At 49.1% G+C, this 26,713-nt stretch overlaps 1 protein-coding gene and 1 pseudogene across 1 annotated transcript; one reads left to right on the plus strand and one right to left on the minus strand.

The window, feature by feature from the left end:
• Positions 1-5,117: 5,117 nt before the first annotated feature.
• LOC147412843 (structure-specific endonuclease subunit EME1-like) overlaps positions 5,118-26,713 on the minus strand; it is a 150,612-nt pseudogene continuing 129,016 nt past the window's right edge.
• LOC147412844 (glutamine-rich protein 2-like) lies at positions 21,723-26,012 on the plus strand. Its single transcript, XM_086480968.1, has 10 exons — positions 21,723-22,052; positions 22,991-23,468; positions 23,599-23,693; positions 23,832-23,923; positions 24,061-24,175; positions 24,345-24,536; positions 24,803-24,928; positions 25,154-25,228; positions 25,537-25,701; positions 25,860-26,012. Exons 1-10 carry the CDS (start codon positions 21,723-21,725, stop codon positions 26,010-26,012), a joined length of 1,821 nt encoding a protein of 606 aa, XP_086337094.1.

The raw sequence follows: 26,713 nt of genomic DNA on the forward strand, positions 1-26,713 counted from the left end.
GGCTTGTCCTGTTGGGGAATGGGGAACGCCTGTAACATGAGTAACACTCCATAAACTAAACAATGTTTGAGCTTTCCGTGAAGCATATGCTGGGCCATTGTCCCTTTTAATTTGGCGTGGCACCCCAAGCATAGAAAGAGCCCTCTGTAAATGTCGAATCACATCTTTTCCGGTTTCTCCGTTATGTGCTGTTGCTACCAAAGCGCGAGAAGAAGTATCAATAGAAACATGAACATACTTCTGCCGGCCAAACTCATGAATATGAGTAACATCAGCTTGCCAAATCTGCAAGGACTGCATAGCTCTGGGATTACTACCAAAACACACTGGGGTGTGAGTGCCCTGGCAATCAGGGCAGGCAGCTACAACAGAACGAGCCTCAGTACGGGACAAACCAAACGGCCGTCGTAAAGCTCGAAAACCTTGATGAAAAAATTGATGTGATAATAGAGCTTGTTGCTTCGTGTTAGGAACAGTAGTTAGAGCCATAGCAGAAACAAGAGCATCACTCTTGAATTACCTTCTGTACAAAATCCGGGTCAAGTGGTATGAGTACGAACATGCATAACAAAAGAAGGTTCTTTTCATTGTTGAATGCTCTTCCAGAGTTCCAAAGCACCTCAAATAAGATTTGATTGTCTGACATAGTCAAGACCACTTTATCCAATGGATTAACCCCATTGGCTACATATGCTGAATCAGTGACAATACTTAGAGGAGAAGTAAAAATATAAAAACCAACAGCCATCGCACGCAGCTCTACTACTTGTGGAGGACCTTTTTGATATACTACTGTGTTGTTCCAGTTGTTGTTTTCATACCATACTGCTGCTGCTTTACCTGATTTTCCTGAACCATCTGTAAAGACAGTGGGGCCTTTTACAGGTTCTGGCTGGCTGAAGATTTTCTGACCAAATGGTATTTCTCAAGCAAATTTCAGTAGCAGGTGCGGTGGTAGATGGTACGATATTTGCCCTTGAAAACTCGCCATGGCCGCTTGTAGTAATTATTTGCCAGACACCATTCAAAATACCAATTTAGAACAGGGAAAACAATAGTAGCTGGATCACGCCCTGTTAGTTCTAGACATGGCTTTCTGGCTTTTATGATCACATCAGCAGTGAGTTCAAACAATCCAGGAGCAGATTTTGCGGCCGGAATGATAAAAACATCCATTCTAAAATATGTAACGGGTCATCCCACTCAGGATTCCACTGCACCAAATCACCAAATGGTACAGTTGTGTCAATTAGCACAAAGAATTGTACCAATTGAGCCAAGTCTATTCGAGAGACAAATTTCTCATGTCTAGATTGTTCCACCAGATGAATTCCACCTAGTGCTTCCTCATTTAATATTCTGGGTTCTGCTGGATCAGTAGAATTTTTAATAATTCCAATAGTGGTTGCAAGTGCGAATTTGTCAGCCCAAGATAGGGCCTGATCCAATTCAAAGATCCCATCAGTTTCTGTACATCGTTAAGTGTTTTAACCTTAAGGTTGAGTTTCACAGGCTGTGGCACAACCTGTTTACTTGTAATTGTCATTCCCAAATATTTCCAGGGTTCTATCTTTTGTCTTTTTCGGGGGCAATAACTAATCCATATTGTTGTAATGAGTTTCTGGTCCAATTCTCCATGTCTCTCAACTGCTCCTTGCTGTTTGATGCTAACAGGATGTCATCCATGTAATGGTAACAATAACTAGTAGGGAATTTTTCCCTCACAGGTGACAAAGTTTGTGCTACAAACCATTGACAAATTGTTGGTGAATTTTTCATGCCTTTGGTAAAACCTTCCATTGATACCTTTTTGAAGGTCCCACAGGATTTCAAGAAGGCACAGAAAATGCAAATTTTTCGTTGTCTTGGGAGGCCAATGGGATAGTAAAATAAAAAAAAGAGTTTTAAACCCACTACAATATTTCCCCAATTCACAGGGATCATGACAGGTGAGGGTCGGCCCGGTTGTAGAGCTCCCATTGTAGCTATGACAGCACTAATATGTTGTAGGTCATGTAGCAATCGCCATTTTCCAGATTTGTTTTTGATTACGAACACTGGGGTATTCCATGGGCTGTCAGAAGGATTTTGTGTCTTCGCGCGCCGTCTCGCGCTCTTCTTGCCGTTTCCCTGAAGCGACTGTCCCGCGTGTCCTTTTCTATTTCATCTAAAAGCGGCAAACAAGGTTCGGCTAACAAAATATCATCCGTATAACGATAACAATAACACTGCATCTCACTCACTCACGCATTTAAACACTGATAACCAGTTTTTACACTATCACACGAGGAGCTCCTTTACACCATTCACACAAAAGACCCAAGAGGACACTTGCAACTCTGATTACTACAATAGCAACTATAGCATTGAGCAGACTAAGATCCAATATCATACCTATGTCAGACGAGTTCCAATTCAGGTAGTTAAATATCAGTGCGAGTGGTGAAAATACACGTCGACATCAATGCTGACCAGCGCACAGTGCGAGCACTGAGCAAATTACAGAAGCAGACCAGAAGTAATACCTTTTTCCGTAGATGGTCCTTGTCCACCCCTGCAGCGAGCCAGATGAGTCAGAGAGTCCCTCCGAGGAAAGGTCCCGGGGCGCGCCTAGGGAGTCCCTGTCCTCAGCGGCTCCTGCAGTCGGACAGAGATTGTCGCCTCTGGGTTGTCAGCTGAATCTGAGAAAACTCAACAACAACTCAGAGTTATTAAGCAGGGATTCTTTATTGCACTTCAAGATTTTTTTTTCCTATGTGAGGTTCGTTTTGTTTTTTCTTTTTTTTAGGGGGGGGAGGGGGAAGGGGGGGTTTAGGGTGACCCCAGGGGTGACGTCGGGGTTCCCCTGTCCCCTCCCTACCAAAACCTTGCCACACACACACCCCCCTGTGCGGGAGCTGCGTGAGGACACTGACACGATCAATGTGATCTAACAAGTGAACCTTTATTTCCGTGTTTCCAGTGCCATTTATAACCCTCGACCACACCCAATAAATACTGATTGGCTTCATCGCAACTAACGGCCCATAGTCCAACCTGATTGGCCACTTTGCGAGTCATGTTCAAGTCACGGTCACAAATGTTCACACCCATCTTCTTCGAGAAATTACAATGGCGTCATGAATGGTGGCTGTCTCTTCTCCTGCACCTGTAAGACGTTCATGCCCCCTGCACCGGAAGTTGTTTATACTTTCAGCACTTCAAGTACGTCGCAGCTCGGATTCTCTGGAAAGGCTGGATTGTTCACATGTCCCTTATTTCGAAGATATCCTTCCACACTCCTCCTTCCTCGGCTAACAGAGAATGCAAACCCATGCAAAGGTGAAAAATGGCATTTCTCATGTGGGTACATTGGTCAGCTAACGAGTCCAAAGCATCAGCTCTCCGATTGGTTAGGATTTCTAATATTGCCTGTAAGCGGGTTATGCGGTTAAGATTATAGATCGGTTCTCTGGCTCCCGCTATCAGTTCGTTGGCGTTCCAACTAGCTGGGCCATAATGTCGTCTGATTCTCTCAGTGGGCCGCTCATCCTTTCTCCATTTTTGACCACTGTTTCGGGTCAGACTGGTATCAATACTCCTGTTCTCACACCTCAAATCATCATACACCCTAATTCCTAGCTGGTTTCCCTCATCAGAGGCTAACAGGAAGAATAGGGGCCTAAAGGATCCCACCTAGCATATACCAGACCAGTTTGGTGGCAATCTTTGATAGGCTGCCGTCCGCATATCCAGTCATGCCCTTGCAAAGCCCAGGTCCCATTGGCGAAGGGACCTTCCCACATTGCAGAGTCTATGGGTTGCTCGGAATACAATGTGTTTCCCGGTCCTAGTGCTCCTCCTAAAATGGTTTCGTCTCCATATCGATCACAATATTTACATTTCCACGCCCCCGATTCCTTTTTCCACACACAGTTACATCCCCACTTGCTTTGATTAGTACTAGACCAAAATGTTTTAAACACTGTGCGGGTTCCATGTCGATGCTGCCACGCCCATTGGTGCACTCGTACAGTAGGATTTTTGCTGGTGGTATTATCTCACAGGCAGAAAGGGAGTCGGGGATCAAACTTGCTGTCTCGCCGGGCAGCTTTAGCACCCTCTCTGCAGGGACTGGTGAGGGAGCGTTTTGCCCAGTTGCACAAGTAATCACCAAACCGCCCTTTTCATTTTCAGTGAGCCTCCTTCAATATTGCCACCCTCCTCCCCCCAGCTCACTGACAGGGGGAGGAGGAGATCGTTTGCCTGCTGCTCATTTTTTCTCTCCTCGGTCTTACAGGCGCGAATCGGGAAAGAGGGTGCAGAGGGGATGTTGGGCTTCTCTTTAATCCAACTGGATAGGAATATTTTTAAGATTCTAGTGGGTTTTCTGTCCATTACTTCTCTAGGTATTCCTTTTTTCAGCCCTTCCATCCACAAATCGACCCTCTTTCTTTGTCCCTCACTGTCTGACCCTCTCTTAACAGCATGTTCCCAATCTAATGAAAAGAAAGCTTTTTTTCTGCAAACTGTTCAGATCTCATAATTCCACGCATATAAGCAGATTTCAAGACCCTCTATCAATCAAGCCGTCTGGAGACTGAACCAGGGCAGTCTAAATTGATATCTGAAAATTAGTCTTACTCCTTCCCATCTGCCACAGTGGAACACTGAGTCTATTTGGTGAGGCAAAGCTCTTCCACCTCACAAGGGCAGGTGCTGGGGGGCAGCACCGCGTTGCTTTAGCATTAGGAGTTTTCACAGTGGAGAGGGAAGATAACTACTTGCAGTAGAAAGTATTCCTTTCGACAGATGATGTACCAGTCTACATTCAAGATGGCATATTAAGAAGCAAAGATTGTTATTATTCAAAATAATTTATTTTGGATAAAATAAATAAAAGGAACTGTCGACTCTCAACCATGTCCAACTCATGCTCTTCTGGAAGATGTTGACCGTCTTTCTTGTGTAAACTCCACGCGTTCAGCAACTTCATCCAACCTTCTGCTACAATCAATTCTAAATCTGTTTTAAGTCTTTAAACTAGGATCGATGACTGTTTGTTCTCTAAGTCCTTGTGCCCGGCAGAAAACTGAGTACTTGAACCAGGCAAACACTAAAATCCTCGTTGCCTGGGGCTAGCCAGTGAAATACAAAGAGAGGCCAGGACTGGGGGCAGTCATCTGCAGATAGATTCGGCAGGAGAGCTCTGGGCCGATCCACCGGGAGGTGGCTGTCACACCGTCGCCGCGGCACACGGGGATATTCGCCAGCATGTTTTCCTTCTCCTGCTCCGAAGAGCATCTGCTATAGGCCTAAAAGCAACACAAGTAACAGCGGTGTCATCCAGTTGCATTTGTTGCTCACAAAAATAATCCAAGCTCTGCGCCTGTCACCGCTCCACCCTTTCACAACGGAAGCTCCTATTTCACCCCGTCTCTCCCCAGATCTCATTTGAGAGCTCACAGGCCGACGCAGAACCAACACTGCTCCCTCAGTAGCCTGCTCTGTAAGGCCAAAGCAATGGGTGCCGTGGCACCAGTTCCCTCACCGCCTTACTAAACAGCTCGCACAGAACTGTTGTGTCCAATTTAATACCAATGAAATGATTTCTTCCCCTCCTTACGTTAGCTGGCTGCCTGCACACAGTCCTCAGTATTCCTGAGGCATCCTCACCCGGTAAAGAAGCTGAGGAGAAGGGTAGACAGACACGATAGCCTCAGCCGTCTTGAGGCTGACCCGGTTAAATTGTTGTATCTGTCTCTTCCAAGCTTCCAAGAGACCCTTTTGAGAAGGAGCCGCCTTCACCCCTCTGCACCGCTCCTTCTCTAAGCTGAAAGGGAGCCCTGTCTTCTCTTGCTCTCGCCTCGGGAGAACAAAGGATGGGAAAGGAAATGAGGCAATGAGCCTGCGAAGAAAATCCTATCCCTGCACCTGTTGTCACACGGCCAGAGAAGGAGAGCCACCTCTCAGTCTGTGCTGTTACAGACACTGCTGGCATCAAAGTAAATGTTAAAAACTGGGCCCGATTTTCTTTACATCCAATTTCCTACCGAAAAAGAAACGATCCTGTACTTGGGAGCAATCCTGACACAAGCCAACACACATACAAAGGGGTAAACAAGAATTCACTTTCTCACTGTCCACCGTAATGAAACACTTCTACGTGTCACTGTTAATGGCATCTCACCTCTTCTCACGGCCGAGATGTGACATACAGCAGCTGCTGTGACAGGAATGCTGTGATCGTGTGGGACAGCACAAGGGGGCTTGCTTAGCCACTGCTGTGCAACCTGCTGCTGTTCTTCCTTATCCATAGCAGCAGTTAAGCAGCTCCTCCTCAGTAATGTCTCTCTTGGCTACACACGGAAGAAAAGCTGGTGCTGTAAAAGCCCAGCTCTAGTTGCGATCCCTTCCCACTCCTCAAATCAGACTGACAACAAGAGCTTTGCTCGATGTCAAGTGAGACTCCAATGTGAAACCAGAGTCTGTCCCCACCCCTCCCCGGGCAGGACCTCCGTTTCCAAGAACCAACCCTGTGCTGAATGAGCAGCTGCTCTGTGTCGCCTGGTCTTTCAAAATCGTCACACCGTGTTGCCCTGAAGTGCAGCCCCGTACCTGCTGTTCCCCCGCAGTCCCTGTGAAAGTGCAGCCTCTCCAAAGAAGACATGACCAAACCTCGTCTGCTTGCTCACTTGAACGGTGCTTCAGCTACAGCTTTTGTGAACACGGTGGCGTATGCTCCGATCTCCCCCCAGGTCTCAAAAAACCTGACTTGGATTTGTTTCCTCAGCTGCACATCGAGCAAGGCCTGTAAAGATCATTGGAAACAACAGATGGAACAATGGATCTTCTCACATCCAACTCCACTCTTGGTTGAAAGGGTCACAGCATCTTGCTCAAGGACAAGAACATCGAATCTCTCCCCATTTGGGGAACAGCTTATTTAAGGCACTGAAGTATTATGGGGCAGCCTGTCTCCTGCCAGTTAAGAGCAGTTGAGTGCCATTTCAGCTGCTGCAGCTCCTCAGTGGCAGGCGCTTGTTCCACGCAGGCCAGCCAGCCCAAGGCAGCGCTGACATGCTTTGCCAGCGGGCCACGAAGGGCGAGAGATGCTGAGCGAGACGGATGTCAGGATGGAGGTGAACGAGACACGTCGGTCCGTGGTACAGCAGGGACGTCCTTGAGCAGGGGGGAGCTGAGCCCAAAGAGCTCTGTCCACAGACACACGGACTAACGGGGGCTGAATCCCCCCTGTCCAAAAAGTGTGGGATTGGGTCAAATGCTCAAGCAAAGGCAGACAACGAGAGATGGTGGCTGCGTGCCATCAGTTTGAAAAGGACTCACCTCTTCCACGTCCATTCTGGTTACCACGGGGCCAGAGTCCTCAGCTTTCCTTTTTCTCCCTTTTCGCTGTCCCTCCTCTTGGTTTCCATTCACCGCTGCCTGTCCCAGTCTGGTTTTTGACGGAAACAGGAAAGACCTAAGAAGAGTAAAGCAAGGCTGGGAGCTCATGCTCTTCCCCAGGTCATTGTGGTGACAGGCTGGATGGACCTTTGCTTCTGTTTCTATACAACAAAGCGTGGAGCAGTTCTGGGTGGGAACACCTCTTACGCTCCAGTCTTTGCTAGAAGGAGTTAATGTAAGCGCTGATGGCGTTTTTCAAGGGCAGAGACAACACAGAAACATTTGGAGGGAAAAGAGTTTGACCTGAAACAATTTTGTGCTCCAACTACGGCCAGCGCCAGAGTTTTCCCGGGCATTTTCTCCATCGCACGAGCTACGTAGCTCTGGAGGGTCTCCTGTCCTTCTGCACAGCCCTGGGCCTCCTGCAAAGATCAACAGAGAAAAGGAGTTAAACCCTTCTGAGGTGCACATGCAAGCGCAGCAACCTATGGCTCTGATTCTGCAGCTGGATCTGCAGATGAGAAAATCTGTTTGTGATGCTTCTCAGGGGCAAGCGGGCAATACTTGATGCAGCACAAAGTTACGGCAGTGGCCTCACTGCCCTTTATTTCCTGCCCTAACCCGTGACAGGCAGAAGGAAATCAAAAATAATCTCACTTCATCTGCCAATGTTACCTCCTCAAAAATCTGTGACAAGTTGTAACTGGGAATGAAAGCTTGTCAGAACTTTGCATAGTACAACCCTAGTGGTTTTGACCCATTAATGGCTTCTGAAACCAGATTTCTGGTTTACTGAAACTGTGGCTCCAACCCCCATCAAAACCTTCCTGCCGTGAAGGGGGATGACAACCACCACCTTCACAGCAAGGCGTGTCTGGGGGCACAGAAGTCATCAGCACTCTCACTTGTACGCAGTTGTGAACCATGGACAAAAGCTCCTCCAAGTGAAGCACAGCCAGGACATTGGGATCTTCTGCCCATTCGTCTTCTTCTTCCATCTGTCCAGACAGGAAAACAAACAGCCAGACCAACAGTCTGCTTCTGAGTCGCTCCAACCAGCGCTGCCACTCAGAGCTCTGAGGCAGGGAGATTCGAGGGTTTTTACTTGGGTTGCTAAATACAATTGCTAATGAGTGCAAGTAACAGAGGAAGGAAAGGGCAAGAACAGGGAGATTTTGCTCACAAACCTGAGATGACACGATCTTCCTCCTCCAGGTGATGCTCAATTCTATCTCAATCATTTTTAGCAGAGAGGAGGTCATGAGAGGGTCAACTTTCTTGATAAGAAAACCAGTGTTTTCTGTCCGTGTCTTTTGTTGCTTTGTTTAAGGAGGAATTCTGTGGCGTGAAAGGTAGTTTGTGTTCCAGAGAAAGTCGGTGTCTACAACAACTGATTGTTTTTTTTTTCCTTGACTTGCCCTGGTTGTAACTCGAGAATTTGCACAAAATGCTTCACTGAGCATGTTCAGAGTAGGAATTCTATGTACGCCGGTGTGTAGTCCTGGCTTGGAGTCTTCTCGTCTGTAAGAGTTCAGAGTATGACTGTGTAAGGAACCGCCCCGCGGCCGAGGAGGAAGCTGAAAGGGAGATCACAGCTTGTCTGTTCTCCAGGCCATGTCAGGCCCATCCCAGCAACCAGCAGTGCCTGTGCCTCATGTGACGAGGCCTGGCTGGAACAGGAATTTGTGCCAGGCCTTCGGCATCGCTGCCGAGAGTTTTATTCCTCCCTGGGCAGCAGCAGCAGCAGCAGCAGCGTTTGAGATGGGGCCTCTTTGCAGGGGCCTTAGGCCGTGGGGGTCTTGTTGCAAATCTGCAGTGGGTAAGAAAAACTCCTCTACCCACAGTGAGATCAGTAGAGACGTCCTTTAATAACGATGCGCCCCGGGGACATGGGATCCTTCCCCAAGATGTCCGCCTGCACATTGCAATCAACAGAGATTTAGACAGTAAATTGATACATAGTTCATTTATACAATACAGATTTAATTTCATCCTCTCGATGATTGGTTCTTCTTTTCTCACTTCTGATGCAAATTAGCGCGCAGCCTCTGTCGTAGTCTTCTATTGTTCTCTTTTGAGTAGGGGGTGTAATTTGGGTAGGTGGACCGTGGGTCGGAGGTCTCGACCACTCCTCGAATGGACCGTGTTTGGTCAAGGAACATGTCCTTGGCCAGGGAACATGTCCTTGGCTCGCAGGCTCTTGGCTCGTCCCTGCTTTGGTCATGATTCAAAGATTATACACAACGAGTACCATCCTAAATCCTGTCTTGCAGACATCTTGGACTACAACACACTGTCCTTGTTTCTTACCACTAAGAGATTATTGGTTACTGAATACCTTGGGTCTGGAATTTTACAGAGGCGTGCTAGCAGCATAAGCAATACAGATTTTATTTTATATTTAATCATTTATTCTATTTGAGACTGATCTAAATAAAATTATCATTAGTCATGCTTACTAATTACTAATTAGAATTCTTGATATTCAAATCAGAATAAGGGGTTTTCAAACAGGATCACTGGTACCTAACAGGTTTCAAATTTCTCTAGTTCCTAAACTGCAGTCACCTGGTGAAGTTTCTATGGTCACAGGTTTCAAAACAGACACACACAGTTCTAACTTTTTAAATCTAATGATTTTAGAGAACATTTCCCCCCTTTGAAAGTATTAATAATCATACTCAATCCTTTCACTCATTTATAGTGCATTGTCACTGAATCCTACATTGTCATATGATGGTGGATCCTTTGGTTGTTCACCCTGGTGTCTTGTCACCCCTTGTATAATCATTCGGTTACACTCTGTTTTCTGTGTCAATTGTTGTTTCAAGCATTTATAGGTCAGAGCAAGTACTATAAATACCGGGCTAAAGTGATTAAGGTCTGTATTAAGGATTTTATCCATGAACTCAGATTCCATCCTAATTCGTAAAAATTTTGTCTATCCAACTTTCTGACATATCCTCCTGATTTTATGTGTTTCTTGTTCTATTTTCCCTAACAACTCCAAATCATGTTCCACATCCTCCGTTAGGTTTGGAATATGTATACAGCAGTGATCTATCTTGTCCTTTAAAAATCCACACACACCATGTTCCTTTAATAACAACAAGTCCAATGCCATCCTATTCTGTAGGGCCATTTTTGATGTAGCCTGCAGTTGCATGTTTATCTTTTTCAATCCTCTACGTGATGCATTCGGTAATCGTTCAACTTGTCCAGTCAGTCTATACCACCGCTCCCTATTCCTATAGGATGCTATAGGGTTTAGGAGAGATTCCAGCGCCCATCCTATTTTCACTCCTGTCCCCGGGTCATTCCAAATTTCGTTATCTTCTGCTTCTGATCTTTTAGTTAGTCTGGATATAGGTAAATTTTCCTGGCTTCCTTTAAAGGGAGTTTTCTTCCATATCGGGCGTAATGTCAGTAATCCTAAAGTAATTTGTCTAACTTTCCCATCTATGGGTGGATGAGTGGTCCAGGTGCCATCGCTCATTACCCGTACCAAATGTCCGGGGCTTGGAATTGTATATCTTAAGTAACTAATTTTCCGGAGAGTTGTCATATTCCTATTATTTTGCAATCCCTGACATAAACACCCATAGTTCAGAGCTGCTGCTAAAGGGGTAACACGTTGTATTGCTTGGTTCTCTGTACTGCAATCATATACCTGTTCACAGCGCCACCAAGGAACGATCTTTTCCGTTTCCCTTATCGATGTGGTTTTATCTAATACCATTGGACTTACTGTGTGCTTTAATCCATCCCATTTAAAACACCATGGGCCCTTTGCCATATATTGAAATTATAGACGTACACCTGTAGACCAATTAGAATTCTACTGCTCCTCTTGTTTCACACTTTGGTTAGTTTTTTCACATTCCCGTTTCACAGTCATTTGACTCACATTTTTCTTTCTTTGCTCATCATAGGAGCACCAACCTACAGTCTTAAATCTCTCTATCTTGGTAAAGACATAATTCAATAATTTCTCTCAATCCGCCTTATTCCCGGGGCTCTTCCATTGCTTTCTGATATTTTTTACCTTTTTCTGCCATTCAAATTCTGGTTTCTGTTTACAATGGGTAGTTTCATTCTTTTTTCTACTATAGTCAGATTCCTTGTCAGTATTTCCCACGGGACTGATTCCCCGGCTGCTCACGGTAGGTGCAAACAAGAGTGATTTGTGATACATTTTGCAAGTGTGCAAATTCTTTAATCAAACCTATCATTACATTTTCTTCTTGTGTTTTACCCGGTACTGATATTACCTGTTCTGTGTCTGGTTCCCCTTCTTCATCACGTTTTTTCCTCATTGATCTCTCATTTTTCACCTGTACCTGTTTGTTTATATTCCTCCGCCCATTACTCGAATCACAGGTTTGAATCTGAGTGTCATTAGTTACCCAGATCAAACCTGGCAGCGACCTTTTCTCTGTCCAGGTTCCCACCATCATAGGCTGTAACAGGAAAATAAAGTTCAGGTAATTAATCATGTTTCAGTGTCAATTTCAGAGTCTCTGGATTTCCAATTACTCTCCAGTTTGAAGATGGTACTTTCTTTACTCTAGTAGAATGGATCCAAGCATCTGATTCAGCAATCTTGATTGCAGTAAACGTGGTTAGCAGTACTTGATATGGCCCCTTCCAGTTCTCCTGTAGAGGCTCTGTTGTCCAGGTCTTTCTGTAGACGTAGTCTCCAGGCTGGAAGTTATGGACTGGATTCTCCAAAGTCAAGGGTCAATTCCACACTATTGCACTCCGCAGTTTAACTGAAGTTTTTTCCAAGAGAAAGCAAATAATTATACACATCTTGTTTTCCTGTTCTATGTATGCTTGGATTGGGTTCAGGTGACTCGTGTGGTTTTTCATACATTAATTCCTTGGGGCTAACAGACATCCCGCTTTTTGGCTGTACTCTAATTCTCAATAATGCCAGTGAGAGTGCTTGAGGCCATTTCAAATTAGCCTCCTGACATATTTTACTGATTTGCCTTTTTATGGTCTGGTTCATTCTTTCTACTTTTCCACTAGATTGTGGCCTCCAAGAGGCATGCAAATCCCAGGTTATTCCTGGAGCTTTACTGATATCTTGCACCACAGGTGCTACAAAATGTCGGCCCCTATCTGATGACATTCCAAGGGGTACTGCAAACCTTGGGATTATTTCCTGTAAAAGCCATTTGACTGTTTCTTTAGCTTGATTTGTACGACAGGGAAAGGCCTCTGGCCATCCAGAAAAGGTATCAACCCCGACCAGAATATATCGATACCCTCATCTGCCAGTAATCACCAGGTTGCATTCCGGTTTTTAATTGACCCATTTAAACCTTTTTCTGTATGACCGGATTATTACTTTTTTTTTAGACAGAGTTGACATTTGACTGCAACTAATTTAGCCATCTCTATCATCTTTACTGATATTACATGCTGCTTCAGAAATGTCACTAGGGCTTCCACACCCCAGTGGCATTCCCGATGTTTTATCTGCAATGTTTCTTTCCTAATCAATGGGGGCACAATAACCTGACCTTCAGAGGCAGTTCACCGTCCTTCTGAGTTTTTCTTTGCATTTAATAATTGAGCTAATTTCTCATCTTCTTTTGAGTATCTAGGAGATCCTTTAGGGAGCATTACAGTTCTGGTGGGAATTAGTGCCATCTGTAATGCTTGTTGTTGGGCTACCTTCCTGGCAACTTGATCTGCCAGTCTGTTCCCTTCGGCTCTCTTTGTATTTCCTGTTTGATGTGCTTTACAGTGCGTGATTGCCACTTGGGCCGGTTTTTGAACTGCCAGTAACAATTGTAATATCTCCTTCTGATGCTTTATATTTGCCCCCGGGAGGACAATAGTCCTCTTTCTTTCCCTAATGCCTATGGACATGGACCACTCCAAAAGCATATTTTGAGTCTGTTCAGGTGTTTACTTTCTTTACTTTACTTAGTTCCAAGGTCCGTGTTAAGGCAATCAATTCTGCCTTCTGAGCTGATGTCGTGTTAGGTAATGCCTTTGCTTCTATGACAGAATTTTCAGTTGTTACCGCATATCCAGCCTATCCAGTTCCGTTCTGTACAAAGCTGTTGCCATCTGAACAGTTCCCACTCAGGGTTTTCAAAAGGGACATCTTTTAGGTCTTCTCGACTGGAATATGTGTGTCCAATCATCGCTATGCAGTCGTGCTCAGGTCTCTTCCTCCTGTGAAGCACTTAAGAAAACGGCCAGGTTCACAAGATTAGTTGTTTTCAAAATCACATCATCTTGTTCTGTAAGGATTACTTGGCATTTCATCATTCTACTAGGGGAAAGCTAATGCCCCCCTTTTGTTCCAGCACAGCAATAACCGTATGTGGGACATAAAGCGTAATGACTCTTCCCACAGTGAGTTTTCGCATTTCTGCTACTGCTCGCAAGCATGCAGGCCATCCCTTACTCACTGTGTCCAGTTGCTTGGCAAAACATCCCACCAGTCTCTTCCAGCTTCCCATCCTTCGGGTCAGGACTCCCAGAGCAAGGTCTTGTCTTTCATGGACAAACAATTCAAAGTCTTTAGTTCTATCAGGCAGTCCCAAAGCTGGTGCTGACATTAGTGCTCGCTTAAGGTTTCGGAAGGCCTATTGTAGCGAGGGACCCCACACAAGAGAGGCAGACTTCTGGGCCTCGTAGAGTGGTTTGGCTGTCAGTCCACAATTCATCATCCAGAGACGACACCGGCTGCCTATTCCCCAAAACGCTCTTAACTCGTGCAGAGTCCGAGGTTCAGGAATGGCACAAATTGCTTCCTTACGAGCAGTTCCCAGCTTTCTCTGTCCCTTTGGAATCTCAAACCCCAAGTAGATGACTGCCTGGCTTTCAATCGGGGCTTTCTTCTTAGACGCCTTATACCCATTAAGTCCCAGGAAATTCAAAAGTTCAACGGTTACCTGGATACAAGCCGACTTTTCTTCAGTAGCTATAAGAATGTGTCCACATACTGTAGGAGCAAGTGTTCTCATCGCGAAGTTACTATTTTCTCCATTGTTCAGATTCCAGTTCCTTTGCCAGCTGGCTACCGAAGATCATTGGGCTGTTTTTAAAACCTCGGGGTAGTCGTGTCCACGTTAGCTGTACTTTGTGTCCTGTCTGTGGGTTTTTCCATTCAAAGGCAAACAATTTACGACTCTCCTGTTCCAGAGGTATGCAAAAGAAAGCATCTTTCAAATCAAGCACTGTAAACCACTGGTATGTCTCTTTAAGGGCAGTCAGCAATGTGTATGGGTTTGCCACCACTGGGTGGAGGCCTTTGACAGTTTGGTTTACAGCTCGCAAATCTTGCACTAACCTACAGTTGCCCCAAGTCTTCCGTACTGGTAAAACAGGAGTATTATACTCTGACTCACACTTCTCTAAAATTTTGTACTCCAGAAATTTATCAATTAAATTTTAATTCCCTCCTTTGTTCCAGGTTTGATTGGATATTGTTTAATCCTTACCAGTCTCGCACCTTCCTCTAATTCAATTTTTACAGGTTGTGCCAATTTAGCTTTTCCTGGGCTATCAGTTTCTCATACCATGGGGATTACGGCATAATTCATTTCAGGGGGGAATTTCCTATACCTTTGGTTTTTCTATATCATTAAAGTTTCTCCTATCTTCGATTCAGGTACTTTTAACAACAGTGCTCCATTTTCAAAAATGATTTATGCATTTAATTTAGATAACAGATTTCTTCCCACTAAGGGTATTGGACGTTCTGGAACATACAAAGATTCATGTGTTACATGGTTGTTTTCAAATTTCAGATCCAGGGGTTGTAGGAATGGCCAGTTATCCTCTTTCCCTGTGGCTTCAATAATATTTGCTGGTTTTTGCTCTTATCATTCCTTTTTGTGTATTCAAAACTGAGAACGTTGCTCCAGCACCTACTAAAAATGTAACCTCTCTTTTTTTTTTTCTTTTTTTCCTCCCAGCCTTCAGTCTTAAGGGGGTTATTAAATGAGTACGATATCGAGTTTTCCTGGACACTGGTGAAGAGGGTTCTATTTCAGATTCTTTGTCCTCTATTCCACTACTGCCTGGAGAGGCTGGACCCCTTCTGCACCAGTGTCCCGGGTCAGTTGCCCAGATCTAGGCTGAGGTTTGTGTTCAGGAGGAGGTACTGGGACAGGGGGGTGTATGAGGTCAGCAGGAGCTGCCGGGGCGGTAGGAGCAACATCTAGTTCAGGACCTGTATCTACCTGTCCCCCCTTTTTAAGTACTAAATGCCTAAGACAAGTTTTCAACTTAGTCCATGCAGAGCAGCGCTCCTGATCCTTTTTATCCTTTATCATAAGAGACATTACTTGATCAGTCAACCCACATTCTTCCTGCCACTCAGGTTTTTCTCTTAGATAAAAGAATAGATCCACATACGGAGCTTTGTCCTATTTTCCTTCCCTTTTACAAAATAACATCAATTGTAAAATAGTGTTATAGTTTAGGGTCCCATTCAAGGGCCATACTTCTCCATTTTCTAGCTTATACATTGGCCATACATGATGATAATATTCAGTAGGTTGCTTCTTACGTAGCTCTTCATGCATCTCTTTCCAGTGAGCCAAAAGACAACCTAAAGGAGAAGTCCTTGGTATGGGACTCTCATTTCCTTCCTTCTACGATATTGGAAGGAATATTATATTTTAAATTACCACAATATAATATGATACTTTCAACTCTCACACCGTTCTTTTGCTTCACTTCTCTCCGGCTGCACCCCTCGCAGGATAACAGAAACGTGGATCAAAGCTCCACACTCGCTTTGTAGCTGAGCTAAGTCTCATTCAAACCACAATTAACAAGGGCCCATTATTACTCCCACACAATAAATCATCAACAACAATAGTACTATCAAAATAACAATTAAAACAGCAGCTTTATAATAATATGTTTATATTAAGGTACCTTTACCGGATTACCACACGGGGACTCACAGCCCTTTACCAATGCGAACCCTGCGGAGCTTTCGCTCCGTCTTACCGGGCGGTGCCCAGGCTTACACAGACGGGAATTCCCCAGCCCCAGCTCTGTGGAACTTTCGCTCCGTCTGACAGGCAGGCTATAATATAATCAGTTGATCGATGCTTCTGTTGCTGGTGAAACTCCTCTTGGGCCTTGAGGGACAGGTGGGGTTTGGCAATGAAGTTTGGGACTTCATCTTGCTTGTCCCCCTTGTTGGAAGGGCATGAATAAATCTCCAGGTAACAAAACAGGAATTGGTGTGGTTACTCTTGGCCTTTTCCTTCCCCTCCTACTCTGAAGAGGATGCTGTCCTCCACAGTATCACAAGCTGATACTTGTCTGCTCCCGGGACATTGATGCAACTGTATATTGAATTCCAACCATGTCACTTCAAGGCAGCTCAGCTGTGGGAGCTTGTGCTGCTGGAGAGCCCTGTAAGTGGTAGCTCATACAGAAATGGGCCCTTGTCCAGTTTAGTTACGATTCCAGTGGAAAACTGGTTTCAGTCCTCACCTATCCAAACGCAAAGTAATTTGCTGTGTATCACCACTTTCTTACTTTGTGTCCTGCAAAAACCACTTGATTAGTGACCTTACCCTCCTGCATGCCTTAGGCACAAATGTAAAACAATCAAGCTGTGGCTTGGTAGCTGTCTTTTGGCAAGATGTGGGGTAGATTATGGGGTGAACTTGTCCAGAACTCTCAGCAGAAAGTTGCTCTTCTCTCCACTTTTCTAATCTGATGGATACCTGCTTTTGAGTGAGATAGATAAAGTCTGTTACTGGAGGTGTAAAATACGGAGGTAATATCCGCCGAAAAGCAGCCTGTAAGCTCTTAGTGCATCCTGGTTGTGTCGCAGCATCTGCTGTGGAGCTGTGCTGTGCCAGGCAGAGGTGAAAATGCAGCTAGGGTTAGGGCATGCTGTGAGTGTCTGTACTTGCCCTCTCTGCTACATGTTCTTTCTGGTCCAGTTGAGTGATTTGAAAAGTGTCTTCCCACCTCAAGTGGCCCGTCAAACAAAGCCCTTGATCAGCTCTTCCTGCTCTGTTTACCATCACCAGCGATTCTGGTGGTGTGAAGCCTGATGGCAGAGTGAAGCAGGGTTCAGCTTTGTCCCTGTGTTGTTGGTTGTGAAAGGTAGGACGTGTGCTACTCGCTCAGAGCTGTATGCTTCCCTCCGCCAAAACTGGCCAGAAAAACCTCCGGTTGTTGAAACACAACCAGTCTGCAGGTCTGCCTGGCTCAGCTCCCCCAAAGCTGGGTCTGGGCAGTTAGGAGGTGGGGGTACTCCTGTGGCTGAGACTCACCGTGGAGCAGCCTGCTCTGGGCTACAGTGAGATCGGTGTGGAGTATCCTGTCCTCCCTCTCCAGGCTCTGCACTTCAGGATCCCTGGCAGTGGTGTTACAGCCAGAAGGGAGGCGAAAGCCGTGGCTGGGAGCAGCCCCAGAGCCCTACAGCGGTGACTTGTACTTTGTGCCGTTCTTTGTGGGCTTCGTAGTGAGTTGGCTGGGCTCCTGCGTCCTGGCTCGCGCCTTTTCTCCCTGTTCTAGTAGAAATCACGTGCCTTGTTGATTAACGAGTGTTACGCAGTGTAAAGGCTGATTTATTGTCCTGGGAGTGTAGCCTGGTGTGATACCCAGATTTGGTATCCTATGGAGACATAAGGGAAAAATGCCAAAGGTGCTTAAAATTGCACTTTCTAAAGGGCTGCGCTAAAGCGGCAGCAACAGGTCAAGTCACTCAAAACGCAGAATTCGGAGCCTTTGAGACAGGATGTCACTACGAGGTTATGCTCTCTGATTGTGTGCTCTTTGTGTCTCAGAGCTTGCAGCTGGCTTGGGGCTGTGCTTTCACCAATGCGTGTGGACTCTTTGGATGTTTCCTCATCCTCAAGAAAAGGAGTGGAGCACCATCTGTTAAATCATTTCAGTGGCTTTGAAATTCAGTACTTTGTACAGAGAGCTGATGGTCTGCTTCAAACCCAGAGCCCAGCAAACTGCCATGAAGGAGGAGAGTGCGGGTGAAAAACTGGAGTGAGCGTAGGGCTGTGCCTACTTCCCCACCCCCGTCTCTTTCCTAGGTTTAGACTGGGCACAGGGATGTTATTTGTCCTTCCAGCTCTATCTCTTCACAAAACACTTTGTTCTTCCATTTTGCTCATAGACTCTGTTGTAAATGCAGCACTATTTTTCTTGGTGATTATCACTTGAATGCACACTGTTAGCTCCAGAGTTTGTTTTAGCATTTCTTAACCCGTTTGTCAGCACTTCACGAAAGCAACAGGTTTATGCACCTGGGAATGCTGTTTGTTCATGCCGGTGATAATCTTGCCTTGAACGTGTGGTGCTTTATTACTCCCATCAGAATGAAAGCACAAGTTAGAGTGTGCAGGTTATTTCCCCACCACCCCTCAGTGTTCTTTGGTATTCTTGTTTTATAAAAATGGTGGTTGGTTTGGGTTTTTTCTCTTATCATTTTTTTTTTTTTTTGTCTTTTTCGGCCCAGAAGCTAAGATACCACAAGCATCTTTTCTGACTCTCCAGAAAAAAAACCCAGCAACTCTTTTAACCCGACTTGTAATCCAAGGGGTTATGCCAGGCAGAAGTGCAGCTGTGGCTTGCTTCTGTTGCCCTCTTTTGTCTACGTACAAATGGAGGTTTTGTGTCTGGGAGAAAAATGTTCTTTATTATTTGAATCATTTTTCAAGCCACCTTCTCATGACAGTTCTGACTTGCACGTCTTGATATGTCCAAAGATTTGGAAGGAAAAGAAACGGACCGTGGTAACCTGTGCATAAGCTCTCGCTGCATCGGAGCAGTTCTCTTGAGATTTGATGTGGTTGTAGGTAGATCTTTGGCTTGCAATATTTTTCTTTTCTTTGCAGAGAAAATTGAAGAAGAAAAAGGGAGAACTTCTCTTTAGGATCCGGGTAGGTCTACCTGTTGCCTACCATACTCTAAAAGTAAAGCAAAATTGCATTTAACACCAGCCATTTGAAAACAGCATTTAAAACCAGAGTGATGTGAAGCACTGCTGTTGTTGCTAGCTGCTGTGTTAGCCTTTAAGCATAGCAAGGAATGTGTCTGCTTTCTTTGTGGAACAGAAGGATACTGATTTGCTGAAATTTCATGTATTCGTGAGCAAAATAGTGCTGAATTTGAGCTCTGTAGGCCAGTGCACCATTTGTTTAAAAAAGCCTTTTCCCTAGCCTGGCTGTTGTAAGCAGAAATGGTGCTCATCTGTGGATGCACACGAAGGGTGGGATGGCAGCCAGAGGGAATCCTTTTGGTATTTCACAGCTCCTGCCAGGAGTTTTGTTACTGTCCAGACTAGATAATAAATTAATAACTAATCTAAGCAGGTGGGTAGTGCCTGTAATTGAAATTGATGGTCTGCTTCTCTCTTGTGATGCTTAATCTTAGTTTATTACAAATATTCTTCCTTCTCATAAGAATATTTTCCCTTCAGGATTGAGATGTGACTTTGCATTTGAAAGAGGCCTCAGAAATAGCAGTGCAGGGGAGGCTGGGGAATCTGTGTGCAAACAGCAATTAACTCTTAAGTCCAAGGTAGCTGTGACTTTAACTGCAAAACCTGGCAAGGAGTAATGTCACTTTGGCCAAAACAGAGCCATTGGACACCTTTTATACAGTTCTGGGAGGTTTGCAGCAAACCAGCCCGTGGAGTAGGGCGTGCGTGTGAAGGACAGCTCTGCAGATGGATCTCTGGAGCTGTGGTCCTTCTAAAGGAACTTCTTCCGTCACATCCCTCAGTCTGACTTGCTCACCCAGCTGGGCTTGCACTCTGGGCATTGCCAGGCACTGAGGAGTTGTGGGAATAGTACTGGATCAGCCTGCTGTGCCGGATGAGGAGTTTCGTGTAGGACTTTTTTGACCCAGGAGGGCTGGAATCAATATTCAGATGGGCTTTTTGATGGGCAGTGGCTTGTGTTCTCATGCTGCTCAAGTATTAGATTGAAGGAGGTTACGTTCAAGGAGAAAAATCTTGCTATCTAGGGTGTCCAAAACGCCTGGGCTCTTGAGAAGCCTCTGTGGCCAGAATCCTGGTAAGACCTGAGCTGACGAAGAGGAGGGGTACCAAGTGCCTCGGTAGGACGCTTGGCTGCGCTCCCTGTAGAGAGTATCAATCCGGGGGGTGCAGGTGGGCCAGGGAAGTGTTACAAAATGCTGGATGTTCCTCTTTGCTTCAGTGGTTAGATCAGCTCAGATTATCACCTGGTGACACGTGCATGCCCACCACCACGTCCTTTCTGTGCTGGGAGGTTTTGTGCCGAGTTCACTACGTCAACCAGCACCCTCTGGCAAGTGAGAGGTTTGGCTTATGGACAGCAAGTCCCTGGCCAGTATCAGAGGCTGATTGCTGTTTGGTGTGAGTCTGAAGACTCTGTTACGTCTGGACGCTCTCTGTGCATCCTAGTTCCTATCTCTGTTATTTTTTTCTACTGCTGCTGCAAGTTTTTCTGGATAAAGGTTAAAGGCTGTTACACCTGTAGTTTTTGCATGAACCATGTGAGTGCCAAAGTAGCGTCAGGAGGGAGTGGAGCCTTATTTCCCAGTGCATCTCTTCACCATGTGTCAGGTAGCACAGCTCATCAGTGTACCTTTTTCCTTCCAATTGCTGGTTGCTCTGAGCTTGCAGAACTGTGTTGGAAATGGTTTTGTCCTGCTCTTTCCATTAATCCAGTTTAAAAAAAAAAAAATCAACAAATTTGTTTCTGCAAACTTCCTTAGGCTTTCTTTGCCTGAGCAGGTATTATTAAGGTCCTTACGCCCTCTGAAAGAGCCTTGTGTGTTTGGTGATAGGAGAGAAAGGTAGCGAGCCACAGTGCGAGTCTCCGATCCTTCAGATGAACTAGTGAGTCCAGCAGGTGAAAAACAGCCCGTTGTAATAAAGCATGTGCCCTTTCCAATGAGGAAAGGGCAAGGGTGGGCTCAGGGTGCAGAGGGGGGCTGCTGGGTGCGGGGCCACGGGGAGCCGGGATGGGGGTGCCGGATGGGGGATTCGGGCTGGGAGTGGGGGGCTGGAGGGTTGAGAGAATGGCGCTGGGGGCCGGGGCGGGGAGAGCTGGTAGGGGGGCTGGAGGTGGCCGGGGTGACGGGGAGGGGGACTCTTCATCCCCCAGAAAGCGCTGCCCTCGGTGGGGGGCACCCTGACAGCGGTTGGATGGCGTTTGGTTGCTTTCTGTGGGGAGGAGGAGGCTGGCGGCTGCCCATCCCTCCTGTCCTCCCAGGACTCCAGGCAAAAAAGCTCCTGGGCTCCTCCTTGTCCTCCCAGGTCTCCAGGCAAAAAGGCTCCCGGCCTCCCCAGGTCGGGCTGTGAGTTTTCGGGCAGGGCAGCAACGATGGCCCTGCTCAGCCTGTCCCAGCTGCTGGACATCGCCATCGGGACGCCCGAGATCGGGGCCGTCAACTTGACGGCGCTGTACAGCCTGCTGCAGGCCGTGCTCTGGCACCTGGGCCTGCAGGACCTGCCCGCACAGGAGCAGGGGCACTTCCTGGAGGGGGACCAGCCTGCCAAGGCACGCCCCAAAGAAGGGGGACAGGGCGGAGGTCCTTCCCCTGGGAAGGACCCGCTGCAGGGGACGGCAAGCAGCCCTGACGTCGCCTCTATGGCTGCCGACGTGGGGCAGATGAAGAAGAAGATCCAAGCGAACGCGAGCGGCATCTCCAAGGTAGAGGCTCTTGCCAGTCCCCTGGGTGCTCCCTGACGAGACGCCCCCTCCTCTGGGGTTTGCACGGCTGTTGTGCTTCCCTTAGACCAAGGTCTGGTTTAAGCCCAAGCTCATGGCAGCACGTGGGGCTTCACTATGGGGAAGGGATGGAGTTTTGGGGTGGAAGAGCCGAGGCTGAAATGCTGCTCTTCACGTTGCCATCAGCAAGTTGTGGTGGGTCCAATACAGCCCCCGGAGCCCTTAGCTCTGCTGTCCGGAGAGGCTCAGCACCCCTGGAGATCCGTCCGCACCACCCTCTCCATCCCTCCCTTCCCTACTCCTGCCCTACGGCTGAGTACGGCGTCAGCTCCCCAGGCAGCTGAGAGGCTCCATCAGCACCTCACGGGTCTCATCTCTCACCGCAAATCCCCTTGGCTCACCCGAGGGCTAAACCCAGCACCGGTGGGGACAGGAGAGGGGCCTCATCCTGCACAGCACTGAGCTGCTCGTGGCCATGCTTCGCTTGGGCATCCCCAATGGGAAGAAATAAGCTCAGGTTCAAGGAAAGAGCCACTCTCAGTGCTGCAGGGCCGGATCCTGCTGGGGCTGGGACAGGGAGAAGGCAGCAGGGAGGGTTTCCCTGGATGGCTGAGCAGAGAGCGCTCATCCTGCTCAGGCAGGCCCCTGCTTGATGGCTCCCCGCTTCGTTAGCAGCAGTTGCTGCTGCCCTCCTTGGCCAGGCTGTGGTAGAGAGGGTGGCAGCGACTCTTGGCTCTTTGGATTGGCTTAGTCAATTTTGGATTGGTCCCCTGGCACCCAGACCACCACCCCAGGGATGCAGCCAGGATCCCCTGGCACCCAGACCACCACCCCAGGGATGGAGCCAGGGACCCCCAGCATGCAGACGACCATCCCAGGGATGCAGCCAGGGACCCCCAGCATCCAGACCACCATCCCAGGGACACAGCCAGTACCTCCAGGGACCCAAGGAGGAGGAACAGGGGTTCAATCAAGCCCCCCTCCGCCTGGAGCCCAGCCGTCCTGGTACTGAGACTGTCCCTGCTGAAGCCACCCACGGTGCTCTGGAGATACAGATGGATGCCACAAGCCCCAAGGAGGGAGGCAAGGCTTTGCCCAGTGCACAGCTTGCCCTGGCAGGCCACCCAGCAGCGGGCACCTTCTCACTGACAGCCCAGGAGATCCCCCTGGATGCCGATCCCAGGGTCACATCCCCTTCGCAAGAGCTCGTGGTGCCCTGGGGGTCCTCGGGCTCCAGCAGCGCCTCCGAGCGCTACGCAGAGATGGTGGAGGCTCTCTGCCAGATCGGGCACCTCGGCCACCTCTGCACTGCCCTGAAGGAGCAGGTGGCCCAGCTGGAAGACAACAAGCCAGACCACGCCGAGCTTGAGAAGTTGCATCTGCTCTTCCTGGAGGGAGGTGAGAGCCCTGACAGGGCTGGTAGGGGGATGTTTTTCATGGGGACACCCAAGGTCAGGGGCTCCTCACACCCAGAGCCTGGCCCCGAGGGTGAGACCCACTCGCTGACCCTTGGACCATGTCTTTCTAGACAAGGAGAGCATCACCAGTGTCCTGGCCAACCTCTGGGGCTCGGTGTCCTCCTTGCAGGGCCTGGCCAGCGATCTGCAGGGCCAGAAGGGGAAGGTGAGCCAGTGGCAGACCCTGAGGGGGCTGCAGGGATGACAGGGGGGCTTTGGTCAGGGACGGGGCAGGTGAAGGGCTCGCATGCTGGGACGACAGGAGGGAGCCGTGCCCTAACTCTGCCACTTCTGTGGTTCCCAGATCAGGCAGCTGGAGGATGCCCTTGGGAAGCTGGGGGTAGTTGGAGCCGACCAGCAAGCGGATGGCATTGGCCAGATCATCCAGCAACTGGGGTAAAAGAATGGGAGAGGGTTTCCTACCCCATGGGGCTGCAAGGGAGCCCCCCACATCCCAGTTTGGGGGGTGATGGGAGCCCCCCAAGCAGCCTCGTGGAGGCTAAGCCTGCCTGTGTCCCTGCCTCATTGGCCAGGTCCATGCTGCAGGAGATAAAGCAGGAGCTGAAGGATATGGGAGAGCAGCAGGAGATGTCCAAGGCCACGCTGGAGCAGCTGGTGACCAAGACAGCTGACCAGCTTCAGGAGCAGGTGAGGTCCAGGGGGAGTGCTCCCACCGCCCGCCGGCTCGTGGGGTGGTCCTGGCAAAGGTCCTGGTCACATCCCCTGGCTGGATGGGGCCATCGAGCCTCAGCGTCACCAGGGCTGGTTGGCTGCATCCGTCCCATCTCAGAGCCGATTCCTTCTCCCCTTTCTGCAGCTGGACAAGCTGAGGGTGATGGTGGAGAGTGCGGGGCAGGAGCAGGCAGCGTGCCCCACCTGCAGCACGGACATCAGCACGCAGGTGGGGCAGCTCCTCCAGAGCTACGAGAAGCTCCAGGAGGTGGTGGACTCCTTCATGTCGCGGCAGCCGGTGGGCAAGGTGGTGAGGCAGGTGCCGGGGAGGAGCCAGGTAGGGAGATGCCAGCATGGGGGGCTCGGGAGGGGGTTGCCAGGACCTCCCCTGGCTTGTCGTCCTTCCCTGTAATGGGGGGAAGCCCCTCGCTGCCCCCCACGTTGGCTTGTATGAGTCAGCAGCATGGAAGGAAATTTAAACCTTGATTCAAATGTCCTGCTGGCACTGAGAGCCTGGGGCCACTGGCCGAGTAGCCTGGGTCTTTCCCACTGGGCAGCCAGCCCCTCCTTCCATGGCACTGCCTTGTGTTTTCCTCCCTGAAGCAGGATGAGTTGCTGCTGCAGCACATTGAGGCCGCTCTCGTGAAGGTGCAAGGGGACTACGAGAAGCTCAGGTCTGTCACAGGGAACCTCCTGGATGACCATCACCAGAAGCAGACAGATGTCGAGGCAGGTGGCTGAAACCCCCATAGGGTCAGAGCATCCTCCGGGCAGACCCCAGGCTGGGGACCACAAGGGAGTTGTCCCCCTGCCAACCTGCTCACAGCCCTGTGGAGGTTCAAAGTACCTTTCCTGGAGGTTTTTTGGGTGGTGGGTGGCAGAGCAGGGAGTGCTCAGCTACCTTGGAGGCTCTGGCCCTGCTGTGGTGCCATGGGATGCTTTCTGTGTTGGAAGGCTCTATTCCAGTCCCTGGAGAGGCTGAAGAAGGAGAAAGCGGGCAAGGAGGACCTGCTGCTGGGAATTGATGTGGTATGGCCCCGAGGGGCTCCGATGCCAGCCAAGGGGGTCCCAGGCAGGGTGACAAACACCCCTTGTCCCCTGGGGGCTCGGTGGCAGAACTGGCCAGGGGGAGGGAGGATTTCCAGACCAGATGCAGGTCCCTTGTCAGGTCCCTCCGTCTCCCTCCAGGTCTCTTCAGCTGGTGGGAGCAGCCTCACAGCGGTGATGGGGTGAGCGGGCCACGTAGCCGCTTCTCTGTCTCCTCCCGACACGAGCTGGCCCTGCCCTTCGTACCTCCAGCCTTTCCTTACCCCTCTCCCGCCTTGCCCTGTTGCTAGAAAGCAGACAAATCCGCCCTGGCCAGCAAAGTCAGTCGCACCCAGTTTGATGCAAGCGTGGAGCGGCTGAATGAGATGAGCCAGGAGATGCTGAGCCGGATGACGTGCCAGGAGCAGGGTTGGCAGCAGGCCCAGAGGCAGCTGAGTGAGGAGATGGACTCGAAGGTGAGGGGTGGCTCGTCCCAGCTGTGTGGAGTTGGCACTTTGGGGGCTTGGCAGCCCAAGGCAGCATCCCTCTGAGGATCCCCCCCTCCTGGCTTTTCCCTGGGGACCATGATGTCCCAGCCCGGGGCAGCCAGCTGAGGGGGTGCGTCCGTCCGCAGCTGGACCGCCTGGAGCTGGGGCCTTTCTGGCAGCAGCTGGAGGAGCACTGGAAGGGGATCCTGGAGCAGCTCAAGGAGAAGCTGAAACTGCCGGAGGCCGACGGTGCGGCTGGGATTAAGAAGGGAGTGCGATGGGGACGGGGACGGCTTTGAGGACAGCACTCGCCCCGTTCCCTCTGGCTATCGCAGCCAGTGCCTGCGTGGTAGCCCAGTATCGGCCCAGTGTAGCCAGCGAACCGTGGGGATGCTGGCGAAGCAGCTGTGCCTTCTCCTCCCACCAGGAGCAGGTTCCTGCCTAGGAGGGGGCACCTGCAAGACGGAGCCCTCCTGAATGGAAACCGGGGTGTGGGTGCAAAGGCTTCCTGGAGTAAGGGCAGGGAACAGTGGCTTGTCCCCCCCGGGCAGCGGTGCGATGCGCAGCGCTGCGGAGCGGGGTTGTGACCTGCCCTCCTGGCAAGGCGCAGGGGGGTAATTAGCGCTGACGAAGCAATGAAAGCGAGGTGAGGGCTGGTTCGGATGGCAGGACTGGGCGCCTGCGCCCTTCATCTCGCTTCCTCGCCTGCCCTGAGCAGCCACAGGCCCCTGCCAGGTCTTGGAGGTGCCAGAGGGGCCAAGGCGAGCGTGTCCCAGTCCTTGGGGCAGTTGTGACGAAGCTCGTCCTAAAAAACCGTGGGAATCCTGCATCCCTCAGGCCTGGCAGTTGCTCCCAGGCTGGGAGCACCCCACCCCAGCAAGAGGTACGGGATACCCCCCATTTTGTCTTTCCCAGCACCCCCAGTTCCCATGGAACTGGGATGCTGCGGGTGTCCTTGGGAGTAGTTCCCATGACAGTGATGGTTTTTGGGCGCTCCCCT

Source organism: Leptosomus discolor, unplaced genomic scaffold (assembly GCF_034619465.1).
Source record: "Leptosomus discolor isolate bLepDis1 unplaced genomic scaffold, bLepDis1.hap2 HAP2_SCAFFOLD_29, whole genome shotgun sequence".
In the NCBI taxonomy this organism is placed as follows: domain Eukaryota; kingdom Metazoa; phylum Chordata; class Aves; order Leptosomiformes; family Leptosomidae; genus Leptosomus; species Leptosomus discolor.